A 13,623-nucleotide genomic window follows, 5' to 3' on the forward strand; every position below is an offset into this window, starting at 1 on the left:
ATTAATAATTCAAGTTTAAAATAGAAAAATTATCGTCTTAAATCTATATTTTGTCATACTGGATGTTCATAATACCAAAACAGAAACCGATACTTAGAAATTCGAGTGTTTTTAAGAAAAAACAAATGAAACAAGCGGGTAGATCTATAGATATGTTTCAGCAGTGAATATTTAAGTACGGTAGTGAAAATCACAAGTGACACACGAAAAGGGTTAAAACAAGAAACATTTGTATGACATTTTATTACATGCCGCATGTCCTGTCATCTTAATAAGATATTAAATTATGTTCACTCCTAACAGGATACTTAAAGCGTAATAATACCTGTGTAAACAACAGCGACTCGACACACGTGCAAATATACAGTATCAAGTGCAAAACACGGAAATGGTAATTTGGCTTAAAATTTGTAGTTGGGCTGAAAATAGAGGGAACGGGCTCGTTTTGTTATAAATATGGTCGGTTTGAAAATATTTCATTTACAAGTGCCATTTACGTGCGTAAAATTGCGGTGCACCGACACTGATCAGTATTATCATCCTTATCAGTGCAAGAAGTGAGGGGCCATAATATATCTGAACCTTAAACCCAGTCGCGATGGATATAAAACTGTGTGCATTAATTTGTATTTGGATAAATTGTTATTTAGTATGCGCGGCGGATTATACCTATTCCGCAAATGGCGAAAGTAAGTACATTTTCCCATGCTTGGCCGGATCATTAAAAAAAAAAAAAAAAAAAAAAGGAATAAGAAAGAAAGAAACTGGGGTTTCAGGCTGTTGTGCCTATGAAATTTCGCAATATTTCATGAATATCCCTTACGCTTGAATAAAGCAGTTTTATTGAAGCCTTTTTTTCCAAGTCCTATTTTATGTTTACGCTATTTATGTTGACAATATATTATATGTTGTAATTAATTACGTGGCGCAAAGTATAAATTTAAAATGCGACGTAGGTCATTTCTGAATTATCTCTAGATGTCAGAATAAAATGAACTTGACCGCGGACCTGCTGTAAGTGCAACACCAAAATCATATTATCTATAGAATTTATTCATATTACAATAAGATTAATTCAACATTCTTTTATTAGTATTTAGGTAACTGTATTATTTATTGAATCGCCCTTCTATAATATTTCCAGCATGACTTGAATCGTTATCGGCGTTATCATTATATTTTTGAAGTCCATAATTGTTTCGCATAAGGACACCATCCCCTTTATGCCGCCAATCCTTTTTAGTTTTCTCAAAACTATAGCATCAGTATTTTTAGGAAAGATTATTTTTGCCATTGAATCATTATTAAATAAATGTCATGCATATGTTCGTTGCATACCGTATTTTGCTGTCGAAGAGCCACGAGGCATATAGTGTTTGACCTGTCCGGCCGTCAGTCCGTCACAGTTTCTTAAATAATTCAGTGATTTTTACAGTTTTTACAGCCATCCAATTCAAATGGATCTTCGTGGTATATATCATCAGCATGAAGTGGACATACGAACATTGTCGGGACTTTCATGTCCGATTATTTTAATGAGTAATGCCCATTGGACTTTGAATCATTATAACTTCACCCGAACGTTGTGAACTCAACATCCTCTAAATTTTCAATCAAATTCAGATGATACTACTTGGTATACGTCATCAACATGAAGTGGATGTTCGCACTTTATTGGGACTTTCCTTTCGATTCGAAGCGGGTGTACTCAACTTCTCCCACAGTTTCTGTCCGATGGTGTACATAATCAACATGGAGCGGATATGCACAAAGTGTTAGCTTTTTATGTCCTGTATTCTGCCGTGGGTTATGGCCCTTTTGGACTTACTAGTACAACAAAAATATTTATACATTGTGCACTCTTTACCCTAAAGTGTCATGTTACACACTTTTTTTCCACTTAGGTAATGAGAGACTTTTTTTATTTCGTTTAAACGAAATCATTTCGTTAAAACGAAATAACTATTTCGTTAAAACGAAATGGTTTCGTTTAAACGAAATAAGTTACATTTCGTTTAAACGAAATTGTTATTTCGTTAAAACGAAATCATTTCGTTTCAACGAAATAATGATTTCGTTTTAACGAAATAACTATTTCGTTTAAACGAATTAGTTATTTCGTTTAAACGAATTAGTTATTTCGTTTAAACGAATTAGTTATTTCGTTTAAACGAAATAGTTATTTCGTTAAAACGAAATGATTTCTTTTAAACGAAATAAAAAAAGTCTCACATTACCTAAGTGGAAAAAAAGTGCCTAACATGTCACTTTAGGGGCACCGTAGCTTCTCCTCCTATAGTATCCATCCAATTCAAATAAAAATATTTGCACATCTTCTACATTACTGGACATACGCATATATTTTCGGGACATTCATGTACACTTTCATTTCTTGAATTTTGTCCAATTTTGGACTTTATACATATTACATGTACGTTTCGAGGGTTGAACGCAATACTGTAGTAACTCCTATAAAATAAAGAAGGACTTACGACAGTATTGCGTTCAATCCTCGGTTCATGCCTTGTATACTTAACTTCTCAAACATATATACACCTCATCAGCATGAAATGACACGAGCATGTTTCCATGATTTTCATTTCATTTGTCTTAATGATATAATCTTCAGAAACATGTTTAGGTGACATGTGTCATACAATGCTGAATGCATTCATTTTAATTCATGCTCGTATGATATGATCATTTATCAAATAGAAAATGAATAAATTTCCCTTCAGTTATATAATTAACAACAGCGTAAATAACCACGCTTCAAGTTTTATATTAATAAAATATAATAAATATATAAATAAATATAAATAATAAAATATATATTAAGTAAGAAAATTCTCTCTAATTTATAGTGTCAGTCAGTCTAAAGAAAAGTAAAAAACGAAGTTATTTTCCCACAGCAATGTTATGTTCCCATAGCGAGGTTATTTTCCCCAAAAATGTGAACTTAATTAACAGTTTTTTTCCTGATATTTGAATAAGATCCTGTCTTAAATTAGGCAGGAGGTGTCCCTTAGTATTGTTTGACTGGAGGTAGGAAGTGTCTCTAAATGTTGTTTATCTGGCGGTAGGACGTTTCTCTAAGTGTTGTTTATCTAGGGGCAGGGTGTTTCTCTTAGTGTTGCTTATCTGGAGGCAGGATGTTTCTCTTCGTGTTCGTGTCTTCGTGTTGTTTATCTGGAGACAGAGTGTTTCTCTTCGTGTTGCTTATCTAGAGACAGGAGGTTTCTCTAAGCATGTAAGTGTTATTTATCTGGATACAGGAGGTTTCTCTAAGTGCTGTTGATGTGGATGCAGGAGGTTTCTCTAAGTGTTGTTTATCTTGAGGCAGGATGTTTCTCTTATTGTTGTTTATCTGGATGCAGGAGGTTTCTCAAAGTGTTGTCTATCTGTATATAAAAGGTTTCTCTAATTGTTGCTGATCTGGATACAGGAGATTTCTCTAAGTACTGTTGGTCTGGAGGTAGGAGATTTCTTTAAGTGTTGTCTGTCTGGATATAGAAGGTTTCTCTTAGTGTTGCTTATCCAAGTGGATGCAGGGGATTTCTCTAAGTGTTGTTTATCTGCAGGTAGAAGGTTTCTCTAAGTGTTGTAAATCTGGATACAGGAGGTTTCTCTTAGTGTTGCTTACCCCAGTGGATGCAGGAGGTTTCTCTAAATGATGTTGATCTGGATGGTTTCTTTAAGTGTTGTTTATCTGGATGCGGGATGTTTCTCTAATTGCTGTTGACAGGGATGCAGGAGGTTTCTCTAAGTGCTGTTTATCTGGAGGTAGGAGGTTTCTCTAAATGTTGTAAATCTGGATATAGAAGGTTTCTCTTATTTTTTGTTCATCTGGAGACAGAAGGTTTTCTAAGTGCTATTGATCTGGAGGTAGGGAATTTCTCTAAGTGTTGTTTATCTGGATGCAGGAGGTTTCTCTAAGTGTTGTCTATCTGGAGGTAGAAGGTTACTTTAAGTGTTGTAAACCTGGATACAGGAGGTTTCTCTTAGTGTTGCTTATCCCAGTGGATCGAGGAGATTTCTCTAAGTGATGTTTATCTGGATGCAGGAGGTTTCTCTAAGTGTTGTTTTTCTGAAGGCTGGGGGCTTCTTTAAGTGTTGTTTATCTGGAGGCAGTAGGCTTCTTTAAGTGCTGTTCATCTGTATGCGGGATATTCTGTAAGTTTATCTAAGGTAGGAGGTTTCTCTAAGTAATGTCTTTCTGGATATAGAAGGTTTTTCTAAGTGTATCTGGTTACAGGAGGTATCTCTAAGTGTTGTTTATCTGCAGGTATGAGGTTTCTCTAATTTGTGTAAATCAGGAGATGGCAGGAGGTTTCTCGAAGTGTTGTTTATCTTGAGGTAGAAGGTTTATCTTAGCGTTGTAAATCTGGATGCATAAGGTTTGTCTAAGTGTTGTTTTTCTGGAGATAGGAGATTTCTCAAAGTGTTGCAAATCTATACGCAAAGGTTCCCTTAGTGTTGTTTATCTGGAGGTAGGAGGTTTCTCTTAGTGTTGCTTATCTGGATGCAGGGGGTTGCTCTAAGTGTTGTTTTTCTGGAGACAGTAAGCGTCTTTAAATGTTGTTATTCTTGTTTATCTGGATGGAGGAGGTTTGTCTAAGTGTTGTTTTTCTAGAGGTAGGAGGTTTCTTTAAGTGTTGTTTATATTGAGGCAGGATGTTTCTCTAATTGTGGTTTGCCTTGACGCAGGAGGTTTATCTAAATGTTGTTTTTCTGGAGGCAGGAGGCTTCTTGAAGTGTTATTTATCTGGAGGCAGGAGGATTCTTCAAGTGTTGTTTATCTGAGGCAGGAGGTTACTCTAAGTGTTGTTTTTCTGGATACAGGAGGCTTCTTTAAGTATTGTTATTTGGATGTTTATCTAATTGCTGTTTACCTGGATGCAGGCGGTTTCTCTAATTGTTGTTTTTCTAGAGGTAGGAGGCTTCTTTAAATGTTGTTGTTGTTTTGGAAGCAGGGTGTTTCTTTAACTGTTGTTCATCTTGAGGCAAAATGTTTCTCTAAATGTTGTTTACCTTGATGCAGGGGGTATCTTTAAGTGCTGTTTTTCTGGAGGCAGGAGGCTTCTTTAAGTGTTGTTTATCTGGATGCAGGATGTTTCCCTAAATGTTGTGTATTTAGAGGCAGGATGTTTCTCTAAGTGTTGATTTTCTGGAGACAGGATGTTAAACATCATTTGCTTCGACATTGTGTAAATAGATCCAGGAGCCGGAGTAATAGTGTCTCTTTGAGCACACAATTATCTGCAGACGTCATTGAAATGTCACGGGTGTGACACAAATTTAAGATTGTTTTAAGTCAGTATAGTCATAAAATTATGCATACATGTACATGCGCTAAAATCCATCCTGTCTGATTTTGATAACTGCTAAAATACAACTCATGGCTGTGAAAAAACACACACCACACAGACATATAGAAGACCTTTAAAGCCGTTTTATTTATTAAGAAGTACATGTATTGATTTCAGCTCCGGACCATTGGAACAAACTGGCAACTAGTGAACTCAAGAAGGCAAAACAGATGAAGCCAAATATCGCAGTAGCTAAGAATGTGATTGTTTTCCTTGGAGATGGTATGGGAGTATCAACTGTGACTGCAGCGAGAATTCTGAAGGGTCAACTCAAAAATAAAACAGGGGAGGAAGAAATACTGAGCTTCGAAAAATTTCCACATGTTGGATTGTCAAAGGTATACTTTGATATTGTACATAATGATGTTTGGCAAGTAGGATAAACGCATTTCAATCTAATCCGAACAAGTTAAAACTGATATTGCATGACCGTTCATAAATTTTGTTAAATAACCCGAGTCGACGATATTTTATTGGCATATGGCTCATTGGGACGTTTTTACTCAAGATTAATGGTTGCCTAGCAACTCGTAATGAAGTCTCTATTACCGGTACTATTAATGTTAAGGTTAGGTCTTTGTTTTATTATCTTTGACAGCCTTCTGGGCAAATATATATTAGATTTATGTATGAGGTATAACAACATGGATCGAACCAGGCGCAAACAGATTATACGGCCGGTGTAATGAAGTATTTCGACCCCCATAGAATAATGACCCCCCGGTCATTATTCTATAGAAAAAGTGACCCCCCGGTCATAGTATTATGACCTCCAGATCATAGTACTATGACTCCCCCACGTGAAGTAAACTGAACCTCACGAAGAATATTGACTCCTATAAAAAAACGACCCCCGGTCATTTGGTCAAATTTAGTGATAACTCATGTATCTAAGGCCTAATTGCTGCATTTTATGCCCCCACTCGGGGGAGGGGGGCATATAGATTTGCCCTTGTCCGTCCGTCCGTCCGTCCTTCCGTTTGACTATTAGCCCCAGATACCATCACTTGACACAGAAATCAGAGCATTCCGCAACGGGAAAAGGGATTCTATTTCTAGACGCTGTATCTTGGTGAATACATTTTTTTTCAGGAAAATAACAATTCACAATACGTTCACAAAACACACCAGTGTCAATAATCCCTGCAAACTTCGGTATGAAGTAATTCTTCAGAAGAAAACTGCACAAGAAACTGCTAGCATAGAACTTAGTATTAATAGAAGTTGCAATACTTAGCAGTGGCAGTAAAGTACGGTAGCGGCAACAATAGAAAGTAGTAGTAGTAGTAGTAGTAGTAGTAGTGGCAGTGGTAGTGGCAGTTGCAGCAGCAGCAGCAGCAGCAGCAGCAGAGGAATAAGTGACAGCAACAACAGCAGCAGGAGAAGAAGAGGTAGATGTACAAGACGTATTAGTGGAAGCAGGTATAGTAGTATCAGTAGGAGCAGTTGTAGTAGTAGTAGTAGAAGTAGTAGTAGTAGTAGTAGAAGAAGAAGAAGTACATGTAGTAATAGCAATAGAAGTAGCGGCACCAGTAGTAGTAGTACAATCAAAATGCTAACTATTGGCAATGGAGGGTATTAGAGTTGTAGATCTAGTAAAATTGTCTGTTAGGTTTGGTGGGGATCACTTTTTAATAGATATTATCGTCGAAAGTCTTTTTAGGAGCCGGTGTTTTACACGGAAAGAGTAACCTTTTTAAATAGAATAATGTCCGGGAATCGATATTGTATGAGAGTTCGAATGTAGTAATTTCGGCAGTGAGTATTTTACATGGAAGGAGTCACTTTTTCTATAGAATAATAACCGGGGTCGTTATTCTATGAGATTCAAAGGGAGTCATCTTTAGGGAGTCAGTATTTTACTTGGAGGGGTCAGTTTTTCTATAGAATAATGACCGTTATTCTATAGAGTTTTCAAAGGGAGTCAGTTTTTTATAAGGGGAGTCAATATTTTACAGGAAAGGAGTCACATTTTCTATAGAATAATGACCGGGGGGTCGTTATTCTATGGAGGTCGAAATACTTCATTACACCGGCATCCCTACACTATAAAAGCCTCGCGCTTTGCTGTTGCAATTAATGTCTGAATGAATATATGAGGGGTTTGTTAGCTTTGCTGTCCAGATTTGAATATTTATTGGTTTCTTGATATGTTGACACTTACTGTGAAGATAAAGATACTCCGGCATGTGAAGCAAATATTAATAAAGTACGCCAGACAGTAATATTCCATGACAATTTCATATTTTAAGTTGAAGCTCATATGAGAAGTGACTTATACTTATCACAGTTGCACCCAAGTATTTTGGCACAGGAATAATCTTTTCTCAAAATTTATACACACCACTCGCCGATGACGCATTCATTCTAAACTGATGCCCCCTCCCCCATTAATTTTTTTCTGGATCCTGGCCAGCTTTTGGACAGGATCCTGGTTCTGAAACTATACACCACTTAGCCTTTTCCTGGTATGAACACTGATGAAATAATAACGTTAAAATTCATACCAGTAAAGTGTAGTTTATATTTGAGCGGCTCCATGTGAAAACCAACATAGTGCGTTTGCAACAGCATGGATTCAGACCAGCCTGTGCATCCGCGCAGTCTGGTCAGGATCCATGCTGTTCGCTTTCAAAGCCTGTTGAGAAACCTCCAGGGAACAGCACAGTCTGGTCTGGATCCATGCTGGTCGCAAACCCATTATGTTGGTGTTCTCATGGCGCGGCTCATTTATGGCTATGTTGGAGTCACTGTCTAACCTCTGTTCATTTCCTTAGTTGTTCAATATCCTAATGTAGCAAAATACATGCACCGCACGGCTAACTATATTCAAGATCAAGGTAACACCTAGGTCAGATAGGTTTTTCTCCGTGATGCACCATATCTTCAAAATTCAATTAACTATAATTTCAGTTGTTGCTTAAAGACAACACAGGGTGCGCTCACTTCCCCTGTATTTAAAATTCGTCTGAATCGGGTTCATCGATAGCTCTAAAGTTTCAATTTGTTTTAGACATATAATCAAGATGCGCAGACTGCCGACTCTGCTGGAACAGCCACTGCTTATTTCAGCGGCGTCAAGACGAACTTAGGACTTATAGGATGTGACGCCCGGGCAAGAAGAGGGGAATGCGCTTCCATGGTGTCCGGCTCAGAGTTAAAAAGCATTCTACATTGGTCCTTGGATGCAGGTTATTAGAATATTCTGTTACTATTACAAGCATGTGAGCATTAACAAAGTACTTATATCCGATTAATATTCAAAATCATACCGCATTGGTTGTTGTCCGTGTAACTGAGAAACAGTCATTTAACAATGTGTAAGTGTGTAAATCTGTGAACATTTACATTAATATTCATGAAATACCAGTCAGTTACATTCATTGTTTGAAACAATGTATTGCTGATAACGTTCTATCTACATTCATTAACATAATTCTACTCTGGGTCTCGATTGAATACATTTAGAGTCTGGAACATTGACATACACTTAAGAATGTTAAATACTCAATTTGCCTTGACCCATATTTTAGTAAATTAACATTTACAAAATTTGTAGATCAAGAAAGCATACAAAGTTCGTGCAAACTCTCTTTACGCCTATGCAAAACTAGCACTGACAGAGCATTGACAACGCAAAACAAAAGAAGAAATTCAGCAGAATGACACAGCGTGCATAAAGCACGTCGAGTTGTAATTAAAAAAAAAAACATTTTAAAACCATTTCTCTCTTTGAATCGCTCTCGGGTAACATGGCATTTGTACTAAATGTGGTGTTTAGTTTCAGTTTACAATGGATTCACACAACACTCTTTAATGCTTAACTTCAATACTGAAATCTTTTTTCACAGGTAAATCTGTAGGTCTAGTAACAACAACACGTGTTACGCATGCCACACCCGCGGCCCTGTACGCACACACACCCGAACGGAACTGGGAAAACGATGCCGATTTTGACGATGGTGCTGGACACAATTGTAAAGATATCGCTTCACAGCTGATTGACAATAATATCGATATCCAGGTCAGTCGCGGGTAAACTCATCATTAAACGTGTGCTCCATAGCAATAAAAAGAATCCCAAGGGTTGATTAAGTTTTACCTATTTTTATTGATGGTTATAAGAATCTCTGTTTTAAGTATACAATGCATGTTTTGTATCTGTGCAGAGCTTATTTAATGTAAAACCAGATAAACAATTAACCTCAAAACATATAAGTTAAACATAATAATTCAGAAATGTTTCAATATCGTTACTTAGTACATGCAAATAAATGTAAATCGGGGAACAAAATGTTTGAATACATACAAATGCCAAAGGTATATGCGTAATATTACCTTGATATTTTGCGATTCTTGGTTCTGAGGGCGACTTATTTTGAAGTCCGTAACTCAGTTCATTTTTAATTTTTTTTTCTATGAAATTCAAAATTTACAGAACTTCTACTTTTATCACAACCCATATATTCTGATATTTGGATATACTTAAATATGAGGTAACCAATAAAAAATATGCATATTTTTAAGATACTGTTGCTCGGCGTAAAGTCTGGCAAAATGAACTATTTGGACAATTCCAAGCCAATCTAAGCATGTAGTGGGTATTTACAAAATGGAATTTAAACTATATAAACTATATAAAGTAGTCTCGACTTGCAGTCTGTTATTGTTTTCTTGTATTGATAGCGAATATATATATTTGTTTGCTAGACTGAAAAAAGAGAATAAATTTGTCGCCGTCGTTTGTTTTTGTTTGAACATCAAGTCTGAAATGATATCTACAATGAGAACTTGTTTGCTTTATTTGATATATGCCAGAAATGTATTTGTCTTCTTTTTGTATAGGCCGTACAGTAGTAAATAAATTTGCTATATGTTCTATATAAAATTAACAGTCTTCTGAGCGCTGTTACACATAGCCAGGCCTGTTTTAAAAATAATTACTAGCCTGATGTTTTTAATGACCTATAAACCACCAAAAGACCAAGAAAAGTAGGGGCCATTGTCTTCTAAGAGAGATTTTTTGTCGTACAATTCAGAACTATGGAATATCTTTCAAACTGACAGCTAAAATGTGGGTATGAACACATAAGTAATAAGGTTTGTTTATCGACTTTTCCGATAATGTTTTCGTTATCGTTCTCTATTTATATTTTATTTGTTTGTTGTTGTTGTCCAGAAGGTTCACAGTTAAAATTAAGATGTATTATTTGTACTCTGTACTGATCCTGATCTTCATGTGCTACCTTCCATAAATAAAGTTATTATCACTATTATTATTATTATTATTATTTATATGACTACTACTACTACTACTACTACTATTATTATTATAGTATGAAAAGATTGTGTGAAATTATCCACTGCGTTAATTGACACGCTCTAAAATTAGACGTGAAGTAGGGAGATTTTTGTTGTTCTGTTAATAATGTTTATATTTCATCTAACGAATGTTTATTAGTAACGTATCAAAGTATAAATAGTTTGGGAGAACGTGTCAGTTAAGCAGTCTGATGTAAACATTTATTGTTTAATATAAATAAACCAATTACGCAATATTTCATTTTGTGTGACATTTTTGTAGGAACAATAAATGTGTTCATCTTAATCATTAATGATAAACGTATTTATATTTATCTGCCGAAGTGCTGTATTTTCCTAAATGATTTATAATATTGTTGTTTCTTTTTTGTTATATTATAGAGGCTGCTATCAATTTTAGCAGTGCGGTATGTTGATAAGTCTGAACACATTCCCCTTCTAAATGTTAAAATTAAATACTGCTCTCTTTAGTGTACAGTACAGTGTTTACTAAGAGATATTCATCTTTGTTTACTGACTGCGTTAGAAATACCGTCATCTATACCTTATCAAGGTCATAAATGTGTCTTATTAAAGATAAAACATCGCACTATCTATATAATGTTATTTAAAAACCAGCTGGTTGCACATAAATTTTGTCTAGCTTGCACCTTTTAATAGTGACGCTAGCTAGACCGCCTGTATCATTTGGGTCGAAATCGGCTTTGCATGCGCGCATATTTCAAAATATACGGGTTCGTGTACGCATAAATATATACGTCCACTTGTATATTTTTATAAGTGCACGCGTAAATATGTAAGCGAACTTTTATAAGGTCGTGCGCGTGTATATATACGTGCACTTGTTATTACGCGTGCACATATAAATGCACACGTGCACGTCCATATATGCGTGCACCTACATATTCACGCGTAAACGTATATACGTCGACGTATAATATTTATTATTACATACTCGTTTCTATTCCCCGTTAAGTTACACTGGTACCGGAAACGTCAATATTTTTCCATACACTGACGCCTGAATTTCATATCGGGTGCGTGACGTAATTAAATGTGTTGTTGCACTATTTTTTTCTATTTAGTTCAGTATTATAAATCCTATTCAGGCTATTGAACATATTTATGATACTTACACAATATTTATACGTGTAGATGCGTATGTAATAAAAAGGTTATTATCTTTGCATCGGAAAATATGCACTCGTTCTTCAGCGGAAGAATATTGCGCTCCTAAAGTCGCGCAATATTTCCGCTGAAGAACTCGTGCATATTTCCCGATACAAAGCTAATAACCTATAACTCTTGCACGCATATTTTTATTTGTGCATGCATACTTTAAAATGTGCCCACACGCAAAGCAGACTTTCGAACCGATTTGTACACCATATTTTGGTACGTGAAGGGTCAGAGAGGTAGGTTACCTTGTAACCAGGGTAAATTCAAATTAGTTAAACCGTAACAATTTATTGTATTTCGTGTAAGTTCATGTTTTATCTGCTACAATCTCAAGTTCGCTTATCTCAGTCCCTTTGTAGTACAAGTTTTATCCAGGTTTAAAGTACATGACACTCCAAAGGTATTTTATATTGAAAGAAGAAGGAAAATACGTATATTTAACATTTTTCAGGGTATTTCGATATCACGGTTATCCGTAGAAGTCTGCGTAGTTGATAATTTTATTAGTACCTTGGGCGGGTCATATATTCTCATTGGCGATTTGACAGGGGACAGTATGTTCCCCGCCCCGACTCTGTAACGTAGGGTAACTTGCGATGAATAAGATAGTACAAAGCTTTCCGTAATTAAGGTAACTGACAGCCGTGACTTTGAAAAATAAAACACAAATAAATTAATACCTTATGTTAAAGCCAAGCATACAGTATTGTCGGACGAGAGTTGTTCCTTTTTGCCACCTATCCAAATTTGGGCAACAGGTTAATATGTTTAACGCTAATATGCTGACATCATTTAACGATGGGAAAATGTGGTTGTCTTGTATTTAATTGCACATTGCATTGCAAGTAAAAAACTTAAATCTTATGTCTTGAGTCCTTGTATCTTAAAAGTTTGTTTAAATACACTTATCTAAAACATGTTATTTTGCGGTAGATGTCATTCAAGGTCTTTACGTACACCAACAATATTCATATACATTAATAAGTATAATTTCGTTTTAATATATTTCAAAACAAAAAAAAAACAACTTTACATCAAATAAAATTTATCTTTCATTGTTCCGTGCATTTTGACATGGTGATGTTTGAACGAATAGAATCTTTTGTCTCCTTAATATTTAGATATATGTATATCTGTTCGATATATTTTAGGTAATCCTCGGAGGTGGTCGAGAGAAATTTATGAAAAACAACACAAATGACCCCCAGAGTGGCCTACTCACGGGAGGACGCAAGGATAATCGTGATTTGATACAGGTAATTGTAATTTGACACAGAATGCATTTTTTTTTTCACCGAAAAATGCGATTTGTCACAGATTACCACGACTTGATACAGGTAATCGTAATTTTTCACAGGTAAATGCTATTTGATACAGGTAGTCGCAATTTGTGACAGATGAATGCGATTTGATACAGATACACGTGATTAGTATGTCGATCCGAATGTCCGTTTGTGCCGCACATGCATCAAAATGTGTTTGACCTAGAATCATTTAACATTATAGGAATGTTATTCAGCAAATGAAGTTTCATTTTGGCTTCCACTTCATAAAGAGCCTAAAAGTTTGTGTCGCACTTATCTCAAAAAGCGTTTGACTTGGAGTCACGAGACATTACATTTTATCATGTTAGACGGATCTAATTCCATATTTCTACGAACACGTGTTCGTGTTGAATTATCTATGCATGCCTTTGCTGACAACTTCAGAACAGTGCAAGTTTTCCTAAATCACATGTACACGTTCGTAAAGC

At 35.7% G+C, this 13,623-nt stretch overlaps 1 protein-coding gene across 1 annotated transcript in view; it reads left to right on the forward strand.

The window, feature by feature from the left end:
• Positions 1-503: 503 nt before the first annotated feature.
• The window catches only part of LOC123526420 (uncharacterized), a 73,612-nt gene continuing 60,492 nt past the window's right edge, over positions 504-13,623 (forward strand). The window contains exons 1-5 of the mRNA XM_053522484.1: positions 504-689; positions 5,487-5,707; positions 8,383-8,560; positions 9,221-9,393; positions 13,022-13,126. Of these exons, the coding sequence (XP_053378459.1) occupies positions 599-689; positions 5,487-5,707; positions 8,383-8,560; positions 9,221-9,393; positions 13,022-13,126 (768 nt within the window). The 5' untranslated portion in view covers positions 504-598. The remainder of the gene's footprint in view (positions 690-5,486; positions 5,708-8,382; positions 8,561-9,220; positions 9,394-13,021; positions 13,127-13,623) is intronic.

The sequence above is a fragment of the Mercenaria mercenaria genome, chromosome 14, assembly GCF_021730395.1.
Source record: "Mercenaria mercenaria strain notata chromosome 14, MADL_Memer_1, whole genome shotgun sequence".
NCBI lineage: Eukaryota > Metazoa > Mollusca > Bivalvia > Venerida > Veneridae > Mercenaria > Mercenaria mercenaria.